Source organism: Eulemur rufifrons, chromosome 8, assembly GCF_041146395.1.
Source record: "Eulemur rufifrons isolate Redbay chromosome 8, OSU_ERuf_1, whole genome shotgun sequence".
NCBI lineage: Eukaryota > Metazoa > Chordata > Mammalia > Primates > Lemuridae > Eulemur > Eulemur rufifrons.
Genome location: NC_090990.1, coordinates 2,838,429 through 2,862,711, shown reverse-complemented (window position 1 = coordinate 2,862,711; position 24,283 = coordinate 2,838,429). Strand labels below are relative to the sequence as shown.

Genomic DNA, 24,283 nt, shown 5'->3' with positions numbered 1-24,283 from the left:
AGGCCTGAACCAGAAGCTCACCTGGGCCAGGTGCAGCCATCTGCTCCAACTGGCCACTGCCTTCCCGGCCCTGCTTGGGCCTAACTCCTGTCCAGCTTGGCGTGGGAACCTCTGGGCACACAGCAACAACGGCCAGAGGGGCTTTGTTCACTTCCAAGGCTCTGCAGAGCACTGGAGCAGGGCAAAGGGACATGTGGGCTTGGGAGCCAACACCACCACTTGTGCAGGCTCTCCTGCCCAAGGCCTCCAATTATAGGGGCAGCGTACGTCCTGGGATCTGCGCTGCTGGGTGTGAGGGCTTCGTTAGGTGGTTCTGGGAAGGGGTTTCTTTCTCTAAGCATTAACTTAACACAGGCCAGGTGGTCTTGCAGTGTGAGGAAGGGGTGGAGCAAGAATGAGGCTGCCCTGTGGCCTCAAGGATGCTTGTGGCTTTGGAGTGTCTGACCCCAGCACAGAGACAGTGCCAATGTGGAGTGAGCAGGCGCCATCCCATGGAACAGCAGGGATTCAAGGACTGGCAGCAGGTTAAGGAACAGGAAACACCTTTCCTCATTTTCTCTTGCAAACTACTCCCTGCTACTGCTCGGGACTGGTAACCGGAAGCAACTTGTTCTTAAGGCTTTTCTTTCTTCTCCTCGGAAGCCCGGAGGGCCTGCGAGGACCCGAGGAGGGGCCTGCCGATCCCAGTAGTGGGTGACCAAGAGAAGGCAGGAGCACCTGTGGCCCAGGCACACTCCCATCATTTCACAGAGGTTTCCTGTGCATTTGCCGAAAGGATGGGAATTCTCCCCCCAGTTCCCAGACCAACCTGTGCTAGGGACCAGGGCTCTAGGGGCAAGAAGACAGAAATGATTGTGGGAGGGAATGATCACTAAATCAGACTGTGCCTATGATGACCTTGGCCCTGGTTAGGTGGCAGGATATGGGGGAAGCTCTGGGCATGATTGAAAATTCAATGTTAAGACAACAGGGTGAGGCCCCCAGCAAGGCTGTGCTGTCTTCCCACCTCTTAGGGCCCAGCTGGCTAGACTGTAAGCTCCTGGAGGGCAGGGCGGGGGCTGGTGTGCCTCTATGTCCCCAAGGCACTGGGTGCACAGTGGGTGCTCAGTGAACATGGGGGACTAATGGGCAGGGGGGTGTGATTCCTCCACACAGTACTACACCTTGGACAGTCTGGCTTTTGCCTTAACTCCCACCCCAAAGCCCCTGGGATCACTTTTAGGTATTTACTCCTCAAAGACAAATGTTGGGGAGGGTGTGGAGTGGAGGAAGGACAGTTTCCTCTTACTTTTGCCTATTCGTGGGAGCAAGTGCCTGCTGGCACTGCCTTCCTGAGCTGCCGGGGTTAAGTAGAGAGTGGAGTGTAGGAAACCCACAGCCCAAGCCCACCTGTGACTTCCAGGTTCCTCCTTGGATCTGGGGCTCCACATCGGGCACGCACAGGACACGCTCCTTGACCCCATACATAAGAACTCTCAGTATAGGTGTAAACACTGTGAGAACCAACAACCGGGGACCCTCACCTCCTTTTAGCCATGCCTGCCACTCCGTGCTTCTGAGGTGCGTCTCGGTCCCCAGTTCTGTGACTTGCGATGACCTGGCTCCCGTCAAGCTACAATGCAAGTGGTGGTGGCGGTGGGGGTGGGGGGAGGCTGTGGCTAGGCCAGTGACTCACAGGATCAGGCGCTCTGGGGAGCCTGAATCGGAAGGCCAGCTGGCCCTGGCAGGGAGCCAGGATGTGCCCAGGTGGGTGAGGTTCTGGGCTTGAGGCAAGAAGCCAGAGTTTCTAGGCAGGGATATGCAAGAGCTGCCTAGTTCTCCGCTGGTGCTCCAAGCTGGGCTTGTGAAATAGGGACACCAAAAACATCCTCCTCCACAAGCCACCTGCAGGCACCTCCTCCTGGCAGCTCCTCACATGTCCCCAGAGTCCTGTCTGGTGGTCAAAGGTGAACGCAGGGCAGTAGGCTTTGTCTGTGTGGGAGGGAGGCTGCTTCAATCACAGGGACATTTTATACCCTTAACAAGTCCCGCGCCTTGCCCAGTGGCCAGTTCCTGGGATGCCTGTTCTGAGATGGTTCCATGACTGAATCTAACTGCCTGTCTGGTTAGCTGGAGAAAAGGCCCCCAGGTCTCTCTCCTATAAAACTGATGGGTGAGGCCGGGCGCCGTGGCTCATACCTGTAATCCTAGCACTCTGGGAAGCTGAAGCAGGAGGATTGCTTGAGCCCAGGCGTTTGAGGTTGCATTATGATGACATCACGGCACTTTAGCCGGGGTGACAGAGGGAGATTCTATCTCAAAAAAAAAAAAAAAAAAAAGTGGGTGAATGATTCAATGGCTCAAGGACAACTGGAGCACTAAGCTGTCTGGGAACCCATCTTTGAGGCCACTCAGCCTGGGGACAGGCCCCTACCTGTTCCTCTGGCACCAGGTAATTAGGAGAGGTCAAATCTTGTTTCCGTAAGAGTGAAGACAAAGAGTGGGTTGCCAAGGAGGACTCCTCTCATAAACATTTGCAAACTGCTCTGCCCCACCTGCCATCCCAGACTCCTGCGGGAGAGTCCCCACCACGTCACCTGGGGCAGGCGCCAAGTGAACAGAGCCTGCAGGGGATGTCTGGAAGAACCATCCCTGTGACAGATGCAAGAATAATGAAAAAGGTTGAAATAGTGCAGAATTACCAAACTGTGACAGAGACACAAAGTGAGCACATACTGTTGGCAGCATTGTGCCTATAGAGTTGCTCAACCCTGGAGTTGCCACAAACCTTCAGTTTGTAAAAAATACGACATCTGTGATACACAATAAAGCAAGGTGCAATAAAGTATGCCTCTACTTTTAAAAAACATTCCAGGTTTCCAAAGCTGTTCTAGAGAAGAAGAACTAGCTCAGCCAATGGCATTAATTCCCCTGGCTTTGCTTTTTTAATTTTTTTTTTGAGACAGAGTCTCACTCTGTCACCCAGGCTGGAGTGAAGTGGTGCCATCATAGCTCACTGCAACCTCAAACTCGTGGGCTCAGGTGATCCTCCCGCCTCAGCCTCCTGTGTAGCTGGGACTACAGGCATGTGCCACCACACCTGGCTAATTTTTAAATTTTTTGTGGAGATGGGGTCTCACTATGTTGTTCAGGCTGGTCTCAAACTCCTGGCCTCAAGCCATCCTCTCACCTCAGGCTTCCAGAGTGCTGGGATTACAGGCGTGAGCCACTGTGCTCAGCCTCCCCTGGCTTTCCGTCTTGTCTGAGTCCCCTTTGAATGTGGTTGTGTCTGTGGGGGCTGAGTGTGTGTGTGTGGCTGTGGCCGCCCTTCGGAGAGCTGCCCGGGCGTGTGCTGCTGGGGAGAAGGCAGCCGCCCACTGAGGGTTCTCAGTGAGTAACTAGTTTCACTCAGGGTTTTCAGAGGCCCTGGCAAAGCCCCCCGGCGCTTTAAGCAGCTCTAATAAAACTTGAATAATGGTTTCAGGAGCGTGAGAATGAGACCAGAGGACACGCCCCATGCACGTGGCGTCTTGCCACGTGAGGTCCACTAGGGGGCAGCAGGGAGCAGGGGCCGGATGGCTGGTCACAGGATCCGGCTCGTGAATGCGGGGTTCCCTGACCTGGGGGCGGGGGCGTGAAGGAAGGAGATTCCAAGCTGAGCATGTGCTCGGTCATGGAGGGTGGGCCCGGGAGCCACCCACCTTGGTGTTTGGTAAATTAGGACTTTTAATAAACTCAGGGAGCACAGAACAAGGTGATCTTGAAGAGGAGAGAACCATTACTGACCTTGACAATCAGAGGCAGATCCAGGTTCTGTGGGGACTAAATTTTGAGGCCTTCTGTAGGAAAACTAAAATTAATAGAGACTTCAAAGTATGAAGATGAATATTTATTTAGAATGAAAAATTAAGTCATGTCAAACTAGTGGTGCTGAGAGGTTCATGTCCCATCCTTTTGGTTCCTCTTTTTTAAATTTATTTTTATTTTTTTAAATTATTTTTTTTGGTGGCTTGCCCTTCCATGAGTCTCGCAAAGGGCAAGCCAGTTTTGGTTTCTCCTTAAGCAACTTACCAGCCACGCTGCCATGGAGTGCTTCCTGGCGACACCCCTGCCGTCCCCTCTGCTCTTCGAACTCTCCACTCCACGTCCAGGGTCCTGACGGCCCACGCTCAAGCCTCGGCAGCTTCTGGGTGGATCTTCCTCTGCCCAGGGTTGGCTCCAGGTCTGCTCCAGGGATACCTTGATACCTAAGGCTGTGATCAATATATTTACACAGACACGTAATCATTTGTAGCAATGTTTGGTTTTGTTTCTTGTCCCTTTGCAGCCATCTGGGAAGCCTGTGAAATTCAGATTTGCAGGGCCACCTCCAGAGGTTCTCCTTCCCTGCGCCTGAGTCAATGGCGAAGACCACACACCTGAGGCAGGTTAATCCGCTTTAGCAAAGTTATCACATCTGAGAATGGTGGTGCCAGGGGCTGGGGGCAGGGGGCATGGGAGTTAGTGTTTAATGGGTACAGAGTTTCAGTCTTGCAAGGAAAAAGAGTTCTGGAGATGGATGGATGTGATGGTTGCACAATATCATGAATGTGCTTAATGATTAAAAATGGTTAAGATGGTATTTTTTTTTTTTTTTTTTGAGACAGAGTCTTGCTCCATCACCCAGACTGGAGTGCAGTGACACAATCATAGCTCAGTGCAGCCTCGAACTCCTGGGCTCAAGGGATCCTCCTGCCTCAGTCTCCCAAAGTGCAGGGACATAGGTGCATGCCACCACGCCCAGTCTATGTGGTGTCTATTTTACCATCAGAAAACCAAACAGACAAAAAAGACACAATATCAGCAATGGGGCTACTACTTGATTGAGCTTGCTGTAGTCCTTTAGGATCTATCTGGTTTTCGTAGAATCAAGACTAGCCAATTAAATGAAGATGTGATGCATCCTTTAGGTCTTTTAAGAGTGGCATTAATTTTTGCCATCCTCCAGGATTCTAGATTATTTTGATTTACTATCCTGGGGGGCAGGGAGCAGTTTAGAGTTTACACTTGAGCTTCCCCACCATGAAGCTCTCACTACAGGCCAAAGAATTAATGTGGGTGGGCTGTGCCAAATATCAAGTCTCTATATTCCAATTATACATTCAGGGACCAGAGAAATGGCCACAGTGTCCACACACCCAGTGGAGTCACTGTGAGCTGGACAGGGCTGGGATTCTTTTTATTACTTGGCCAGGTGATAAAAGGAATTATGTGTCTAAGAGGGACACATGATGACCCCTGGATCTCAGGGTCATTGTAAGCTCCGATCCTATGTCCAACGGCCCTGGAAATGTTTGTGTATCTCACCCTCCCCACGGGACAGTTATCCAAATAAATGCCATAGGCGTCTTTGGGGAAGGCAGGGGAATTGTTACCATATACATTTGCTGCGTGTTGCAAGGTCTTTCTCCTGGGGACCCAGCCTCCCCTCAGTCAGTGGGTTCTAGATCTGAAAACTGCCTTAGGTATGGAAGCTGGGCAAGGGATTATTATTATTGTTGTTGTTTTTAGAGACAGGGTCTTGCCCTGTTGCCTAGGCTTGAGTGTAGTGGTGTCATGATAGCTCACTGTACCTTCAAACTCCTGAGCTTAAGCAATCCTCCTACCTCAGCTGCCAAGTAGCTGGGACTACAGATGTGTGCAACCACGCCTGGCTAATTTTTAAATTTTTCGCAGAGATGAAGGACTCAGTATGTTGCCCAGGCTGGTCTTGAACTCCTGGCCTCAAGCAATCCTTCTGCTTCGGCCTCCCACAGCCCTGGGATCACAGATGTGAATCACTGTGCCCAGCCAGGATCATTAGTTTTTACTGGAGCCATTGCCACAGTCTCCTGGTGATCTGTCTTCTGTTTCCTTTAATTGTACACATCTCTGCAGTGCCCTTGTTGGCTGCCCATCTATTTGCCCGTAGACTGTCTCCATGACTCCCTGTGGGCCAGGCCTCCCTGGCTGCCAAACCCGTCTTTGCTGATCATCACAGTAACTCTGATCCCCTGACTCTGACAGTCAGAGGCTGCCACCGGGCCTCTACTGTTTTGGAGTGCATTATGCTGGGATGACAGTGACCTTGGTCCTGGAATGACATCCTCTGCTGCTGGACACTACTGTACTTCTTAGTGATTCTGATGTGCTTTCACTGTGCATCCCTTACCAATTTGGTAACTGGTGTACCCTCCAGATCCTCCCAAGGACCATGGTTATCTGGGGGGTTTCTAGCCTTATATAGTATGTCCATTGCAGCCCAGTCCCCTCTTGAGTCATTGAAACCCCCTTCCACAGGTCTCACTTACTGCAGCCACCACCTCGTCCGTGCCGCTAGGAGGCAGCCTAGCCACGCGAGCGTGCTCACACCATCTCCATGCTAGGGTGGTAAACCCACAGCTTGGGACAGTGCTCCCAAAGCAATGCACTCTCCCTCATCCAACCGCATTTCCCACCCTCTTTGGCTTAGCACCCTCTGAATCCAGTTCCCCATCAACTGTGGAGGACATGCAGCTCCTTTAGGGTGTGGTCCCTGTCCTCTCTTACCAGGCCCAGCGTGCCCCAGCTGGGCTATGGAATGCCTTAACACTAGTTACTGGCCTAGTGGCCAGGAGAGGGTGGGACAGATCCTCAGGGGCACATGCTGTCCTGCAGCAATAAGGTAAATGTCACTTTCCATCCAGTTTCTATTCCCCCTTCCCTCCTTCCTTCCCTCCCGCCCACCCGCCCTCCCTCCTTCCTTCCTTTGACACAGTCTTGCTCTGTTGCTCAGGCTAGAGTGCAGAGGCACAATCATAGCTCGCTGTAACCTTGAACTTCTGGGCTCAAGCAATCCTTTCACCTGAGCCTTCCTAGTAGCTGGGACTACAGGCGTGCACCACCAGGCCCAGCCAATTTTTCCCCATCTTTCTTTACTTCCTGACATGTCACTCTGTTCAGGTGCTCCTTGCGACTAGTGCACCAGGCAGAGTGGGTTGAATAGTGCCCCCATGCACATCGGTTCTGAACATCAAAATATGATCTTATTTGGGAAAAGGATCTTTTCAAATATAACTAAATGAAGATAAGGTCATACTGGATTAGGGTGAGCCCTAAATTCAATGACTGGTGTCCTTGTAAGAAGAGGAGAGGACACAGACACAGAGAGAGTAAGAGGCAGAGACAGATGGGGCAGAGGCTGGAGGGCTGCAGCTGCCGCCCAAGGAACGCCCGAGGCTGCCAGAAGACAGATGAGGCAAGGAAGGATCCTCTGCTAGAGCCTTAGGACGGAGCACGGCCCTCCTGGCCCTTGATTTCAGATTCAGGGCCTCTTTACTGAAATCAAGATCTGATAGATTAAATTTCAGTTATTTTACATAAGCAGAATATACAAGAGAAGAAAAAAATAATACATTTCTGTTATTTTATGCTATCAAGTGTGTGGTGATTTTTTATAGCATCCACAGGAAACTAATACACTAGGTATACCGTACCTGTTATCATTGCTGCAAAACATTTTTAATCAACTGTGCGACTTATATCTGTTGATTTTAGAAATTAAAACATACCTGGTTGATCCTGCTAGTAAAAAAAAAAAGAAATTAAAACAGAAAATTTAAAAATATTTATTAATTCATTAAAATAATAATTATATATTAGCATAAATAGCATATTTTCAATTTTAACGTAACTGTATTTTACAGAAAACATTTGGAAAGAAGAGTGGCACTGTTTCGTAGCATTGCGACTCTTCACTGTCTGGATTCACAGAAGACAGCCGGCTTCTGACTTCTGCTGCCCTCACTGTGTGTGATACGTCGCTTTGTTAAGTATATGAAGACGTGAACTTAATGAGGAATTAGGAAAATAAATATATATGAAGAAAATCTGACCTCATGTAGATATATAGTTGGAAAAGGGAGGAATATTTTAATAATTTGTTTAGAAATTTGCAGATATTTTTCTTTGATACTTCACTGAAACTTAACAGCTGATAGTTTCTTAAAGATTGTAGCCGAGGCAGAAGGATCACTTGAGGCCAGGAGTTTGAGACCAGCCTGAACAACATAGTGAGACCCCATCTTCACAAAAAATTTAAAAATTAGCCAGGTGTGGTGGCACATGCCTCTAGACCCAGCTACTCAGGAGGCTGAGGCGGGAGGATCACCTGAGCCCACGAGTTTGAGGTTGCGGTGAGCTATGATGGGACCACTTCATTCCAGCCTCGGTGACAGAGTAAGCACCTGTCTCCAAAAATAAAAAGTAAAAAAAAATAAAAAATAAAAAGTAAAGCCAGGGGAATTAATGCCATTGGCTGGGTTAGTTCTTCTCTAGAGCAGCTTTAGAAACCTGGAATGTTTTTTAAAAGTAGAGGCATACTTTGCTCTATTGCACCTTGCTTTGTTGAGCATCACAGATATTGCATTTTTTACAAATTGAAAGTTTGTGGCAACCTCAGGGTCCAGCGACTCTATAAGCGCAATTTTACCAACAGCATGTGCTTGCCCTGACCGCCCCAAGGAGGGAGAAGGCGGGCACATTCTGAGGACCTGAGAGTCAAGGCTGGGGGTTTTAGGGAGAAAGGTCTAGAAACATAAAGGAAGAGCGAGGACACCACTTTTGTGAAACTCCGGGTGAGAATTGCAAAGAATCCTTAAACCCACATGATGGAATGCTGCATGGCCACACCCGTGAGCAAATGCTGCCACAGCACTGATGTGCCTGGTGATCACCCTCCGGGAGGACGGGTGCCCCATCTGGGAGGAAGCAAGAGGGGATTTCTGGGGTGCTGGGGATGTCTTTCTCCATCTGGGGGACGGGTGTGTTCATTTTGTGATAATTAACTGAGCTGTGCAGTTATGATTTTGTATTTCTCTGCACGTATGTCTTACTTAGAACTGGCTAGGTAGTTTCGGTACAGTGCAGCAGCATAAGTCAGATATTAGCGCCCGGCACAGAGCCTGGGATACAGAAGGCGCTCACTAAATGCTTGCTGGCACGTGAGGGTGACCGTCATTGATGAGTTATGATGTTGCTACCATGTGTCGGGCTCTCCCTGAGCAGCGGCACTGAAGTCAATGATTTAGATGTGTTAACTCCTTTAATCCTTATAAAAAACCTTGGGCGGTAGATGCTGTTACCATCCTCATTTTGTAGATGAGGATACTGAAGCACAGAGGTGTCGAGGAACTTACCTGAGGCCACACAGCTAGCAGGTGCCTGGTGGTGGGCTCATGGCTCTGGATCCCTCGTTCTTACAATGCGTTCACCAAACTAGTCGGCCCCCTCATGGCCAGCTGGGAACCCCCACAGGGATATTTATGCTGATACCAAATCCAACCGGAGTCACTGCCCTGCGGAGGAGAAAAGGTAGTTCTGTTCTCTGCGTGATCCCGGGCATTGAGATGAACGCGTGGCAGTCTCGCCCAGCTCACCCTGGCCAGGCGGCGTCTGGTTAGAAAGCAGTCCTTTGTCTGGGGAGCCACTCCTGGCAGAGAACGGGGTGACTTTCCTGGGTGGGGCTGGGAGATGGGAATAGTCCCCTCCGGTGTGTTTGTCACAACTCACACATTCCTGCCAGCTCAAAGGAAGCATTTCTTTTTTGTCCTTTTTTTATTTTTTGCATCTCTTCATCCGTAAGGGTGAGCATTTCTATCAAATCAGAGCCCTTAGGCTCTTCAAACAGCAACTATTTGATGGACAAAACCAACATCTTTTTTCTCCATGGCCTTTGAAAAACAGATAATTATATCCCAGCCTTTTATTATCACATGTGTGGGGAAAATAGAATTACCTTTGACTCTGCGTGTTTTTTTGTCATAATCACAGAGTTCCTGTTAAAAAATTCAAGTAGAGGAAAGTTTATTCTGATTTGTAGCAAGATCTCCCGGTGGGCTGGGCCTGGGTGGAGCGAGGGCTCCGGTGTCTGGGAATTTGCTCAGCCCCTAGGTGGAGCCACAGGACCACAGGTGAGGGACCCAGTGCCCTGCTGGGGCACAGCAAGCAGAGAACGCCGGCAAAAGGCGCTCTGGGCCTGCACGGTGGCTCACGCCTGTGATCCCAGCACTCTGAGAGGCTGAGGCAAGGGCATCGCTTGAGCCCAGGAGTTGGAGGCTGCAGTGAGCTGTGATGACACCACTGCACTCCAGCCTGGGTGACAGAGCAAGACCCTGCCTCAGAAAAAAAAAAAAGGCAACTTGACAATCTCCTCTCACTATCCCCATTAATTTGCAGGCACTGGGCATGGCTTTAATCCTAGATTTAATGTTTGACCTACTTAGAGTCGAAGAGATGATTTCTAAATGCTTCTTTTGGGAAATGAATCTATGTCTATTCTAAACTCATGGGTGTTTTTCTTCTCCACATAATGACCCATTTTTTCTTGACTTTCCCTCTTGGATTATGGGTCCTGCTTTCAAATGGGTTGCTTATTAGTTTTAGGTTTCTTTGGAGTGGCTGATTCTGGGCTCAGGGCATTTGACTTTAGCCACTCTGCCCAGAAAAGCACAGGACACTTAACTTTAAAGGTTAAGTTAGTAGCAGGATATACTTGAGGTCAGAGGGCTGTTCTCCAAGTAGCTGCTTCTGTTCATTCATGGGACATTTGTCATCCATTTGGGAACAGAGAGTCACTCTTCACTATTTACATGCATTTCCTGCTGGCAAGGTACTCTTGAGTGGACAAGAGGCATAGTCAGGAAACGCCCATCATCTCTGAAGAGGATAAACGCAATGGCTAAATACTATTAACAGTAAAAGGCCGGGCGCGGTGGCTCACGCCTGTAATCCTAGCACTCTGGGAGGCCGAGGTGGGCGGATCGTTTGAGCTCAGAAGTTCGAGACCAGCCTGAGCAAGAGCGAGACCCCATCTCTACTAAAAATAGAAAGAAATTATATGGACAGCTAAAAATATATATAGAAAAAAAATTAGCCGGGCATGGTGGTGCATGCCTGTAGTCCCAGCTACTCGGGAGGCTGAGACAGGAGGATCGCTTGAGCTCAGGAGTTTGAGGTTGCTGTGAGCTAGGCTAACGCCACGGCACTCACTCTAGCCTGGGCAACAGAGTGAGACTCTGTCTCAAAAAAAAAAAAAAAAAAAAAAAAACAGTAAAAGAAACAGACAAGCTGGGTGGACAGAGGGACTGGGTCCCCTTCTCTCCTGGCTGCATCCTGGGTCTGACACCCAGGAGGGCGTGGCAGGCCTGGAGAATGCTGCAGGGTTCTTCTCCCCATGAATCCCAGTGTGAGCTGGTTGGAGTCTCCTTCCTGAGCCGAGACCATCTGAATCCCCCCTGGTCAAATCCATCCCCACAGCCCCCAGGACCTCAGGGCAGCTGGGCTTCTCGAGGGAGTTCACGAAGTTGTGAACTGCTCTTCCTCTGTGCCAGGCCCGGTTCCAAGTGCTTTCTGATGTCCATCATTGGCTCCTTACCACAACCCTGTGGCCAGGTACCAGGGCTTTTCTGGTGTTTCCAAGGAGGGAAGTGAGGCGCAGATGGATTAGGAGCTGACCCGGGGCCACACAGCCTGGTGCAGCTCTCCTGCTGCCCTTTCCCCACGGGCCCTCCTCTTCTGTCCCAGAGAGTCTCTTGACTGCTCTCAGGCCTCTTCTGTTTTAGAGCTCTGAGGTATGAATTCAAGCCACACAAGAAACAAATCTTCAGCTTAAAAAACAGTATTTCTTATGTTTAATGGAGTTAAGGAAACCAATAGTTAATGTTTTGGGATGCTTAATTGCTTCTTATCCCTTATTTGTTTAGTTTTCACAACAATCATCGATGCAGCAACTAGGGCTCTGAGTGGGCAGGTGACCTGCCCAAGCAGGAAGTGAAGCTGTGCTACCAACACAGGAATTGGACTGGAGAGTCCACACCCTTAACCACCAGGCAGGCTCGCTGCTTCCCAAAAGATACAAACAAAAAAAATGGCCCATTAACCTCATTTCCCAGGTACCCCATTAATTTTTAAAAATTGTGATAGAAACAGAACATAAACATGAACATAAGCATAAAACATATATGTACAGTAAAACAGTTATTATAAACGTGTACACAATCACCCAGGTCAAGGGAGGAAACATTAACACACTCCCCACCCCAACTTGACCCTGGTGACAATCCTGTCCCTCCCACAGAGAGGGACCCATTATCTTTTGTGATAATCACTTCCTTGTTTTCTTTATAGCTTTACCACCTACTTACACTTCCCTAACAGAATTTCAGGTCATTACGTGCATAGTTCAATACTGTATGTATTCTTTTATAGCTTCCCTCCTTTCCTCAATATCCTGAGGCTTCCCTGTTGTGTCACTGAAGTTCACTGGTTTTCATGACTATTTGGTATTTCATTCATGAGTATGCTACAGTACTGATCCAGTCTACTGTTGAGGGACGTTTGGGGTTATTTCCAGTTGGGTGATTACAAACAGTGTTGTTATGAACCATCTTTTTAGCATCTGGGGGCACTCACGCTCAATGTATAGAATATATACCCAGTAGTAGAGTTGCTGATCAACTTTAGTAAATAGTTTCCACTGTTTGCCAAAGAGGTGTACCAACTTATATTCCCACCATCAGTGGAGAGGGCTTCCTGCTGCTTCATAGCCTGTACTCCATATTGGCAAGAAAAATAATAAAACAGATAAGAGGTCAGGTGGTAACAGTACAAAAATATGTAAAATGAAAAGTAATGACTTTTTACCCAAAGGTTACTACTATCTACAATTTCATAAGTATCCTTCCATAAAAATTAGGATAAATTTTTTAAACAATATATTTAAAGGTTTTTTTTTTAAAAAAACAAACAACAGTTTGTGAACATTTCTAGTCTAAAGAAAGAGTGTACATTAAATATAATGAATTAAATATCTGCCATTGGTGATTCAGTTATCTGTTTATTAAGTAATTCATAGAATACTTATTGAGCACCCGCTATGTGCTAGGCATTCCTCTGGGAGCTTGGGATACAGCAGTGATTAAAAATCTTGGAAAAGAGTGTGGCTGCCCTTTATAGGAATGAAAAAAATTCCTACCCTACATATTCTAGTTGGGGAAGACACAATAAATAGGTAAGTAAATTGTATGTTGAATGGTGTTAAGTGCTAAGGAGAAAAATAAGCCAGGGAGGAGGATAGGGAGTATGGGAGGAGGTTGAGGAGACTGCAGTTTCAGATAAGAGTGGCCAGGGAAGGCCTTATTTAGAAGGTGTGGTGAGGATTGAACTCTGATCTTTTCTTTTGCTCAAAATTCTGTCCTAAGGGGGCCAGATGAGTCATGCTCACAGATAGTAAAATCCCACTAGGCAAGTTTTGTTAACCAAATATAGAGTGGTTTACTTCCCAGCCTGATTTGGGGATCACATTAGCCTCACCTGAAAATTAGAAAGCCCCCATCTTAACTCAAGCATCCCAGCAGATCCTTATCTTAACTTAAAAGATCCTCATGTCTGGACCTCCCAGAGTGCTCACACCTTTATCTTAAATTAAGCATTTCCTTTCTGGTCTTTTAGATAAAGCCTAACTGTCTTGGCCAATTGTCAGCCAAAAAATCTTTAAACCCACCTATAACATGTAACTGCCCCCCCCCCCAGATGTCCCACCTTTTTGGGCCAAACCAATGTGTGCCTCCCACGTACTGATTTACCACTTTACCTGTAACCCGTGTCTCTCTGAAAGATATAAAACCAAACTGTGACCCAACCACAACAAGTCCACTTGCTCAAGGCTTCTTGGGAGTGGCTCCAGGCCATGGTCCTCAAATTTGGCTCAAAATAAACCTCTTTCAGATATTTCAGAGTTTGGATTTTTCCACCCACAGTTGTTTGCCTGAGAAAGAATTGTCCAGGCAGAGGGAGGAACAGTGCAAAGGCCCTGAGGCACTTCAGGTGTATTCAAGGACCATCAGCGGGGTCAGAGTGGCTGAAGCTATGTGACAAGGGGAGAGGGTGGTAGAAGAGGTCAGAAGTGCAGCTGTGGGTTTGGGGCAGATTTTTTTTTTTTTTAATTTTTAAATTTTTTTTATTTGGCCATACTAACCTTCTCTGTATCATTCCAATTTTAGTATATGTGCTGCCAAAGTGAGCACTAGGGCAGATTCTTGAATGCCATAGTAAGAAGTGTTCGGATCTGAGATTTCTGTTGAACTAGAGCCTGCATATTTGCTGATGGTTTGGAGGAGGGTGTGAAAGAGAGAGGGGAACTGAGGATGACTCCTAGCTTGGGCAGCTGGAAGGGAGGGCTTGCAACTTACTGAGATGGGGCGGGAGAGGCGAGTCTGAGGGAGTATCTGGATGAGGTGAGATGCCTGTCACACACTGGAGGGGGACTGGGTACAGACAGGGGATTCAGGAGTCTGAATTTAGGGGAGAGGTCTGGTTGGCCAGAGACGTGTGTAGTATAGATGGGATTTTTTTTTTTTTTTTTTTTTTTTGAGACAGAGTCTCACTCTGTTGCCCAGGCTAGAGTGAGTGCCGTGGCATCAGCCTAGCTCACAGCAACCTCAAACTCCTGAGCTGAAGCGATCTTCCTGTCTCAGCCTCCCGAGTAGCTGGGACTACAGGCATGCACCACCATGCCCGGCTAATTTTTTCTATATATATTTTTAGCTGTCCATATAATTTCTTTCAATTTTTAGTAGAGATGGGGTCTCGCTCTTGCTCAGGCTGGTCTTGAACTCCTGAGCTCAAACGATCCGCCCACCTCGGCCTTCCAGAGTGCTAGGATTACAGGCGTGAGCCACCACGCCCGGCCTAGATGGGATTTAAAGTCATGATGTAATAGAGTAGTTGCCTCTCTTCTCTTAGACATGGATGTGTAAAATTGAGAGTATCAGTGAATGGCCTGGAAAGAAAAAAAAGCAGCAAGAATGTTTTCTGTCTCTTTGAAGCTTCCCCCACTCTTTCTGAGAACTCAAGCCTGCATCCCTGCCTCAGGCCAGTGGTAGGGAGGGGCAGGGAGAGGGCCCTTGGTTCTCATCCCAGGTGGCTGCCACCAGTCCCCAAGTAGTTGGCTGGCTGAGTTTGTAGGCTTTGTCTTTGGTAGAGATGGGATGATTAGAATAGTTAACCACAGTAATTGCCTGAAGCTGAGAACTCATCCTTTAAAAGCTCTGTATTTCTGCTTACGTTCAGGAAATTTGGATTTTGAGATGAGAAAGTCTGCCACTTTTCCTTCTTTGCCAGCAAAGTAAATCTCTTTCCTCCTCCCCAAAACACTTGTCCTCATTCTTCTGATTTGGCCTTGTGGACAAGTGCTGAGTTTTCAGTAAGGATGAGACAGAATGAGACCTCAAGAATCCAAGCACTGCTGGGGGCTTCTCCAAAGTTCTGAGAGGAGGGTGGGGAGGCTGAGCGGTGGCCAGGGAGGAGGGAAAATAGAAGCAAGAGAGAAGCATTTCCAGAAGAGGAGGGGGTCATGTCTATTCAATACTGTTGAGAGGTCAAGGAAGATGAGTTCTGACAATGGAATATTGGATTTAGCAACTTGAAAGGAATTAGTGACCTTGATAAATTAGCGGTAGAATGAAAAAATAAAATGGGATGGGTTCAAAGGAGAGTGGGAGGAGGGGAGAGGGTGTATGTATTTATTTATTTAAGAGGCTAGGTTTTGCTCTTTCACCCAGGCTGGAGTGCAGTGGCAGGAACATACTCACTGCAACCCCAAACTCCTGGCCTCAAAGTGATCCTCCTGCCTCAACCTCCCAAAGTGCTGGGATAACAGGTGTGAGCCTGGCCAGAAGGAGTGTTTACAAATAGGTCTTTTGAGAAGTTTTGCTGAAAATAAGGGATAGAAATGGCCCAGTAGCTTGAGGAAGAAGCAGAAAACAACCTAAGATGGGAAAGTGAGAGACTGTGGACCAGAGAGATCAGTGTAAACTCCACAGCACCATGGCTAAAATCATTCACCAGGTTTTTACTAAGGGACTCCCCTACCCTGGCCACCCCCACTGCTATCCTTGGAAACAGGATAACAGCATAAATAATTGCCCAGACCATCATTTTCTCTCTACAGAATATCCTGGGCTGAGCCGTTACTACCTTTCCTAGGTCCTCTGCGGTAGCCACACCCTTTTCCATAAGTGGTGTTGTTCTGCATTACTTTTTTGCCCCCCTCTGGAAGGGATCAGGCTATTTACTCCTAAACCACTCAGCCCATCCCTCCAGTCTAGGAATTTCTCTAGTCCAGTGTGTGGCTGAGTCAGGCTGTTTGGGTCCCTGATTTGTGTACCAATCAGCCAATCAGATTTTGATTTTTTTTTTTTTTTTTAAGAGACAGGGTCTCTGGGTCTCCCAGGCTGGAGTGCGGTGGCCTGATGGTAGAACACTACATCCTGGAACTCCTGGGCCCAAGGGATCCTCCCAGGGCAGCTTCCCAGGTAGCTGGGACAATAGGCACCAGTCACCACACCTGGTACATGTTGAACTTTTTGAAGAACAGAATATTCTCACAGGAGGAGTACACCTAAAACACAGAGCAGAGCCTCAGTAAGTCCTGTTTACATTGTACTTACATCTGGGAAGGGCTGTTTAGAGAAACAATGTGAGAGGAGGGAAGAGGAAGGCAGCCCTAATTTATTAAACTGCTGGATTCCTTATGTTCCTTACCTTAATCCTCACAAAGGTTAGGAAGGTGGCCAGGCCTGGTGGCTCACACCTATAATCCTAGCACTCTGGGAGGCCAAGGCGGCAGGATCGCTGTAGCTAAGGAGTTCAGACCAGCCTGAGCCAGACCCCGTCTCTACTAAAAATAGAAAAAAATTAGCGAGGCCTGGTGCTGCTTGTGGTCGCCTGTGGCCCCAGCTACAAGGGAGGTTGAGACAGGAGAATCCCTTGAGTCCAGGAGTGTGAGGTTGCTGTGAGCTAGGCTGAGACCATGGCACTCTAGCTCAGGCAACATAAGGTAAGGAAAGTGAGTGTTATCACCGGCTTGTAACAGATCAGGAAACTGCCTTGCCTAAGGCTCCACAACCGTCATTGTGGAGCCACCTCAACACCCTGTCAGCACCTTACTGGGAAGAGGTGGTGTTTGGGCAGGCTCGGTGGCCAGCGATGCTTGCGAACTTAACTCGCACAAGGAAACTAACCTCGGTGTAATAAAACCATGAAACCACATAGAGACCTGATTAGGGCTACCCCTCTGTTCCTGGGAGTTTTAGGTCATGCTATGGGCTGCCTCTGCGGTCCCATTCCTTCAGAGCTACCCCGCTGAGTATAAACAGGTTGTTCAAATTGCACTGGAGAGCTTGAGTGCTGTGGGTTTTATTTAGTCATTTTTAATCTGAGTACACATCTATGCTCACCGTAGAAAATGTGGGAGAAGTCAAACTGCATAGGCAGTTAAAACGCTCTCTGTAATTCCAGCAGCCAGGAGTGACCGCCTTTCCCGGGAACTCTTTGGTGTTTGCGGTGGATTCTGTGACCTAGACTTGGCCTGGACTCCACTGCAGGGCGTGGCGTGTGCCGTGCAAACAGATCGGCACCTTTGGGTCTGGCCACTGAGGCACTTGCACAGCGGGATGAGGCTGGCGCTGGCGGGGAAACCGGTGTGGACGGTGCGGACAGACGCCTCCTCACTCCCCGGCTCGTGCCGCGCCGCGCGGCCGCGGCAGAGGCCCTGTCGGCAGGCCGTCCGCGGGCTTCCCAGCCGCGGCACGGACCTTCCTTTACAGGAAATCGCCTCCATTTTCCCCTATGGCCGACTTTAGAGGCGGCGGTGGGGGCGGGTGTCGGGCGGGGCGGGCCGGCCCGGCGCCCGGCAGGGCCTTCCACGTTGACCTCAGCGGCCGCCCAGGCCCGGCGGGCAGCGAATCGCGGGCGCTGGCGGCGGCAACGCCCCGCACCAGTGTCGGCCGCCTTGCGGGAGGGCCGGCCGCCGCGTCCGCCAGGCTCCGCGACTCAGGCCGCACGGGGGCCGGCCGCTGCAGCCGCAGCCCACGGGACTTCCCCGCGCCGGCGCCGCCCAACTGCCGCCGAATCTTCTGGAAGCGGCGCCCCGGCGCGGCCCACGCCGCCGCCAGCGTAGGACGCCCGCTTAGAGCCGGCGGCGGCCCTGGCGGCCCCCGGAGCGGGCTGGGAGGCGGGGCCCGAGCAGGGGCGAGGCCCGCGCGGGGAGGCCGCGTTCGATTCGCCCCCGGCGCGCAGGCCCCGCCTCTCCGGCGCCGAGGCTCCGCCTCCTCCCTCCCCCTCCATGGCACCGCCCCGGCTCATTCATTCCGCGCCTGGTCTGCCCGACACCTGCGCCCTTCCGCCTCCGCCGCCGACGCCGCCGCCGCCGCCGCCGCCCCCCGCTGCCGCAGCCAGCATGTCGGGCCCAGCCGCCGAGACGCCGTCCGCCATCCAGATCTGCCGGTAAGAGACGGGGCATCGCGGCGCTGGCGGCGGCCGGGCCCGCCGGGCCGCCGCCCTGGCCTGCCCTACCCGCCGCGTGGTCCCCACCCGTAGCAGCCGCTCCAGTCCGGGCCCCACCCGCAGGTGCCGAGAGGGGCGGGGCGGGGGTCGCCCCTCCGCCTCCCCAGCCGGGAAGCGCCAGGCGATGCCGAGAAGCCGGGCTGCATCCCAGCTCCTTCCGCCGGCCTCCGGGCCCCATCCCTTGGGCGGCGGCCGCGGGCGCGGGCCGTTCGGGCGGGGAGGGGCAGGGACAGGGTCCGGCGCCGGCGGGGGTCGGTGCACAGCCCCCGGCACCCGCGGTCTCGCCCCGGCCCCTGCCCGAGCGCCTCGGAGCCTCGGCCCAGTAGTTCCGCTTCGCCTCTGGAGATTCGGGGTCGTTACCTCGGCGGTTTTGCGGACCCAACCCAAGCCCCAGAGGTGGAGGGCGGGTACGCAGAGCCGCTCGCGCCCTTCGGTGGGAGGGGGCTGGGGTCTGCTGTCTTCTCAGTGCACTGCGTCGTCGGCTCTGGGAGAGCAGATATTACAAGGAGAACGGATAAGACTCTTGGTCTCAATTTGCTGCTAAGAAAAGGGAATGAGTGGTCCATTGGGCCTGAAAGCATCTCCCACAATAGGGGCAAAGGGTTGTTCTCTGAGCGCACCCCCCACCCCCGCATCCTTCCTCCAGCGGATGCTGACGGAGTAGACAGATGTAGGCCCTCAGAGGAAGCTGGACATCATGAACTAGCTCAATTTCCCACAGGAGGTGGGAGGGCGGCCTCAAGGTTACTCTGTAGTTCCCTTCAGCAGAATCTGAAGCAAAGGGGAGCCGGCATTTGGGGAAGTAGGCTGGGCCTTCAGCCTCTGCCTGCACAGGCACTGTGGCCTGCAGCTGGTCCTGTCCTGCTTGATGGACCACCAAGAGTGAGAGCTGCTTCCTGCTTTGGGGGTGGGTTCCTCAGGCTTGGGGGTCAGGCATCACACTGACCTTGAGTCCAAGCCAATTACAACAGAGGCAAGTGTCCTTCCTGTGGATGTTGACATCTCCCCGGAAGGCTGGGCATATAGTAAGTGCTGGATAAATGGAGCTTCTTGACCCTCCAGTCCTGTCTTCTGGCCTGGTGCAGGTCCTTTCCTATTCTCAAGGTCAGTTTTGACTTTTCCAGAGACCGGGAGTCTTTCGGGGAGCCCTGCTCCATTTGCTTTGCTATTGGCTGCCTGGCTGCCCCGGCCCCACCCTCTCTGGAGTTCTTTGGGACAATGATGATAGAAGTCACTGATGTTTGGAGACAGATGGGCCTGGACCAACCAGGTCCTTGAATTAGCTCTGCTAAGAATTGGCTGGGGGACCTTGGGCTTCACTGTTGTACCTGTCTCATCTCACTTGCTTTGCCCAAATAGTAAGGACCTCCACCCTACCTGTGTGGAACAGGAAGTGGGATTCCAGGAGACACAGTAATTATAAGGTCATCCTGCTCCAAGAGCTCCAGGGGCTGATTCCAGATCCAGTGTTCTTCCCACCATGCTCTTGAGTAAAAAATTGATTTAAATCTACCATGGAGGGCTGGGCTTTTATTTACCTCTTCGGCATGATGGATAGCCAGTCTATATGTATTGTCTTTTTTTTTTTTTTTGAGACAGAGTCTCACTCTGTTGCCCGGGCTAGAGTGAGTGCCGTGGCGTCAGCCTAGCTCACAGCAACCTCAAACTCCTGGGCTCAAGCAATCCTTCTGCCTCAGCCTCCCGAGTAGCTGGGACTACAGGCATGTGCCACCATGCCCGGCTAATTTTTTGTATATATATTTTTTAGTTGTCCATATAATTTCTTTCTATTTTTTTAGTAGAGACGGGGTCTCGCTCTTGCTCAGGCTGGTCTCGAACTCCTGACCTCGAGCGATCCACCCGCCTCGGCCTCCCAGAGTGCTAGGATTACAGGCGTGAGCCACCGCGCCCGGCCTGTATTGTCTTTTTTCAACGAGCTTCTTACAGTTAATAGATTTTTGTATAGCTTTAGACACTTCCATCCATTCCCAGGCATGTATGTGCGCTTTTTCTCACTCACTGTACCTGCTGGGCTGCTTCTTGCTATCTCACATTCTCCACTGCGTATTCTCTTTAAGTGACTGCTTTGGCGGTGGGACTCCTGAGCAGGGTGCCTGGCCGAGGTGAGCCTCAGGTACAGAGCGTGACTGCCAAGTGGGGCGCTGTGAAGAGGGCTGATGTGACGCGGGCTTGATCTGAAGAACCCCCAGGACGCTGGAGAGTGGTTATACCAGGGTGGGGAGCCCTTTAAGGACATCTGAGCTGACACCCTGAAAGAGGTACTTGAAAGAGGAGCCTTCTGGCCTAGCACAGCCAAGCCCATGAATTTAACAAGGCCTCACTGGACACCACTGAGAAGCAGAGCACCAGGAGGGAAACCAAGGCATGGAAAATTCAGTCCCTGCCTTCAGGGGTCACCATCCTAGACAGTTAGAGTGTCACATGTTCTCAGTTCTGACACTGTTGACGGAATTAGGGCTTTAAAGGCAGGCGAGGGTGGTGGTCAGAGGCAGCTCTGCAGGGGCACGTTCGGCCTCGGCCCCTTGCTAGCTGTGTGGCCTGAAGCACGCTGCTTGACCTTTCTGTGTCCCCCTTTTCTCATGGTTTGTTCTGAGGTTGAATAAAAGAAAATGTCGCTAGTGTCTGGCAGAATGGCCAGCACGTTGTAAGTCAGTGGAAGCTCTTTTTATCTGAAAAGTGGGGTGCAGGCTCAGGCTCATGGCCTGGGTTCGTATCCCGGCTCTGCCTGTCGCAGGTGGTGTGTGGCTATAGGCACACTCCTTAACCTTGCTTAACCTCAGTTTTTCTTATCTGTAAAATGGAGATAGTAATAGTGTCTGTCTTAGGGTTATTGTGAGGATTAATACCATTAGCCGAGTTCCAGGCACATGAACTCACAAAAAGAATGGTTTTCCTTTGAGAGCCCCACCTTAGGACAGCCAGGTAGGCCACTATGGGGTGTTATCAGAGATGCAGGTTCTGGGATAGTCTCAGAAGAGCATTTTTCCTTTGGTTTATTTTGAGTAATGTTATCCTTTAGTTAGTGAATTACTTTTGACTTGTTGGACTCTGAGTTGTAGAATGTGAAACCTGTGACATTGTAGATCAGTGCTGTCCACTATAAGTCTCTGAAGTGGTGGAAATGTACTGGGTCTGGGCTGTCCAGTATGACAGCCACTAGGCACACATGGGGCTGTTGAGGGCCTCAAAGGCGGGTAGGCTACAGAGGAACTGAATTTTTAAGAAAATTTTTTGTAGAGACAGGGGTCTTGCTATGTTTCCCAGTCAGATCTCCAACTCCTGGCCTCATGTGATCCCCTCGGCCCCCCGAAGTACTGGGATTATAGGCATGAGCCATCACACCTGTCTGGAACTGAATTTTTAATTGTGTCAATTTAAGTTGATTTAAATGCAAATGTGGCTAGCCACCTGTGGCTGGGAATCCCTTATGGGCAGTGAAATATGTAGAGGAATTTAAAAACCAGAATTTACTGGTAGTCCTGGGGTGGGGGTGGGGTTCCTAAAGGAGCATGCTGACAGAGAGGGACCTTGGGGTGCACACTGCCCAGCAGGCAGGTAACTTGGAATCCTTCATTTGTAGATAGGTATGTGAGATCTATTAATACCAAGTGGTTTTTTTTTTTAATTGATTTTTTTGCTTGCCACGCTCTACCAGGAAGTCTCCTCAGATCAGTGGTTGCTTGTACCTTTGGTACCCTGACTGCCTGCAGTAGTGCCTGGTGTCTAGGAGATATACCAGTCGACACTAGTTGATTGGATGTGAATTTTAGTATGTTACAGGGTTGGAATCTTTTACACATGGGGATCTGTCTTTGGTTTTACAATGGGATTAATGAAAACAACCTGACTTATAGAAACCACACTCAGGACTAGTATTCTGTTTTTTTTTTTGTTTGTTTTTTTTTTTTGAGACAGAGTCTCACTCTGTTGCCCGGGCTAGAGTGAGTGCCGTGGCGTCGGTCTAGCTCACAGCAACCTCAAACTCCTGGGCTCAAGCGATCCTACTGCCTCAGCCTCCCGAGTAGCTGGGACTACAGGCATGCGCCACCATGCCCGGCTAATTTTTTGTATATATATATTTTAGTTGTCCATATAATTTCTTTCTATTTTTAGTAGAGACGGGGTCTCACTCTTGCTCAGGCTGGTCTTGAACTCCTGACCTCGAGCGATCCACCCGCCGCGGCCTCCCAGAGTGCTAGGATTACAGGCGTGAGCCACTGCGCCTGGCCAGGACTAGTATTCTGGAACATTCCATAAAGTGATGCACAGTGCTGGCCCCCTTCCTGCCGGAATGTGGGGACCCTGGTGAAGATGCAGTCTCTGTAGCCCAGAGGGCCTGTGCGTGGGGAGGCCTTTGTCCACCACATCCAGCTTCACCCAGTAAGTGGGCCAGGCAGCCTGGCATCACCCTGCAGTTGGCACCTGCAACTGACCAGCTCTCGGTTCCAGTCAGGCCAGATAGGCCAGACATTGCATCCTCTGTGGGACCTACCTGCCCTGTGGGGCCCACACCAGGGGCTGACCACACAGTTTGTCAGGGCCTCCCATCCCACTGGGCTGCTTTACTCTCGGAGGTGACCTGGGCAGGGGGATAGATCATAGGGCCCCCTGTGCTTGGACTCCCTACATCTGAATAACTGGGGAAATTTGTTACAAATGCAGATTTTCTCCATGTAAATAATGCTTTAGTAGAGTCCACAAGATGCAGATTTTATGAGATAATGGGGAAACTGGAATCATCCCTTGGTAATAATATTAAGGAATCACTAGTTTCTTTTATTTTAGGTTGAGATAATTATATTGTAGTTTGCTTTTTTAAAAAACAACTTTGTTGAGGTGTGATGCACATACAGTAAGTGCACCTATTTTAAAGTGCAGACGTGCACCTGTGCAGTGACCACGCCCGTTGTGATGCGCGTTATTTCCTTCACCCCTTCTGCCCCTTCACAGTCATTTCCCGCCCTGACCCCTGGTTCCTGGCCAACAGATCTGCTTTCTCTCACTAATTTTACCTTTTCTAGAATTTCATTGATTTGGAATCGTTATCTAGCACAAAGCCTGCGAGCCTCAGCCCGTGTGGCATCGGCGCGTCCTGCCTCTGTGTTGCCTGGTGTTCTGTGGCCTGCACATCGAGGTTTATCTCTTCAACAGCCATGAACATTTGGGTTCTTCTCAGCTTTTGGTGATTATTAAAGAAATACACAAATGCAAATGTCAAAGCACTTTGGACTTAATCAAGGAAACATGAATAGTCGCTTGATATTTAATGATATTAAAGAATTTGTATTGGCCGGGCGCGGTGGCTCACGTCTGTAATCCTAGCACTCTGGGAGGCCGAGGCGGGTGGATCGCTCGAGGTCAGGAGTTCGAGACCAGCCTGAGCAAGAGTGAGACCCCGTCTCTACTAAAAATAGAAAGAAATTATCTGGCCAACTAAAATATATATAGAAAAAATTAGCCGGGCATGGTGGCGCATGCCTGTAGTCTCAGCTACTCGGGAGGCTGAGGCAGTAGGATCGCTTAAGCCCAGGAGTTTGAGATTGCTGTGAGCTAGGCTGACGCCACGGCACTCACTCTAGCCCGGGCAACAAAGCGAGACTTTGTCTCAAAAAAAAAAAAAAAGAATTTGTATTATATTTTAGGTGGGATCCTTGCTTATAGTCCCAGCTACTTGGGAGGCCAAGGCAGGAGGATCACTTGAGCCCAAGAGTTTGAGACCATCCTGGGCAACATAACTAGACCTTGTCTCAAGAAAAAAAGAGTCTTTACCTTTTAGTGGGAAAGCTGCGATGTCTGGGGTTAGCTGGAAAATAATGTGTCACGGGGGAGTGGGTAGGAACAGAGAGGAGACCAGAGGCTCCCGAGTTGACCATCTGGGGGC

The 24,283-nt window shown here is 50.2% G+C and overlaps 2 protein-coding genes across 2 annotated transcripts in view; both read left to right on the top strand.

Moving 5' to 3' along the window:
- Window positions 1–3,056, top strand: part of NOL9 (nucleolar protein 9) — a 111,991-nt gene extending 108,935 nt beyond the window's left edge. The window contains exon 13 of the transcript XR_011234538.1: window positions 3,040–3,056. The gene's annotated coding sequence lies outside the window, so the exon portion shown is untranslated. The remainder of the gene's footprint in view (window positions 1–3,039) is intronic.
- A 14,971-nt stretch (window positions 3,057–18,027) lies between these two features.
- Window positions 18,028–24,283, top strand: part of ACOT7 (acyl-CoA thioesterase 7) — a 102,062-nt gene continuing 95,806 nt past the window's right edge. Inside the window, exon 1 of the mRNA XM_069477283.1 lies at window positions 18,028–18,321. Within this exon, the coding sequence (XP_069333384.1) occupies window positions 18,161–18,321 (161 nt within the window). The 5' untranslated portion in view covers window positions 18,028–18,160. The remainder of the gene's footprint in view (window positions 18,322–24,283) is intronic.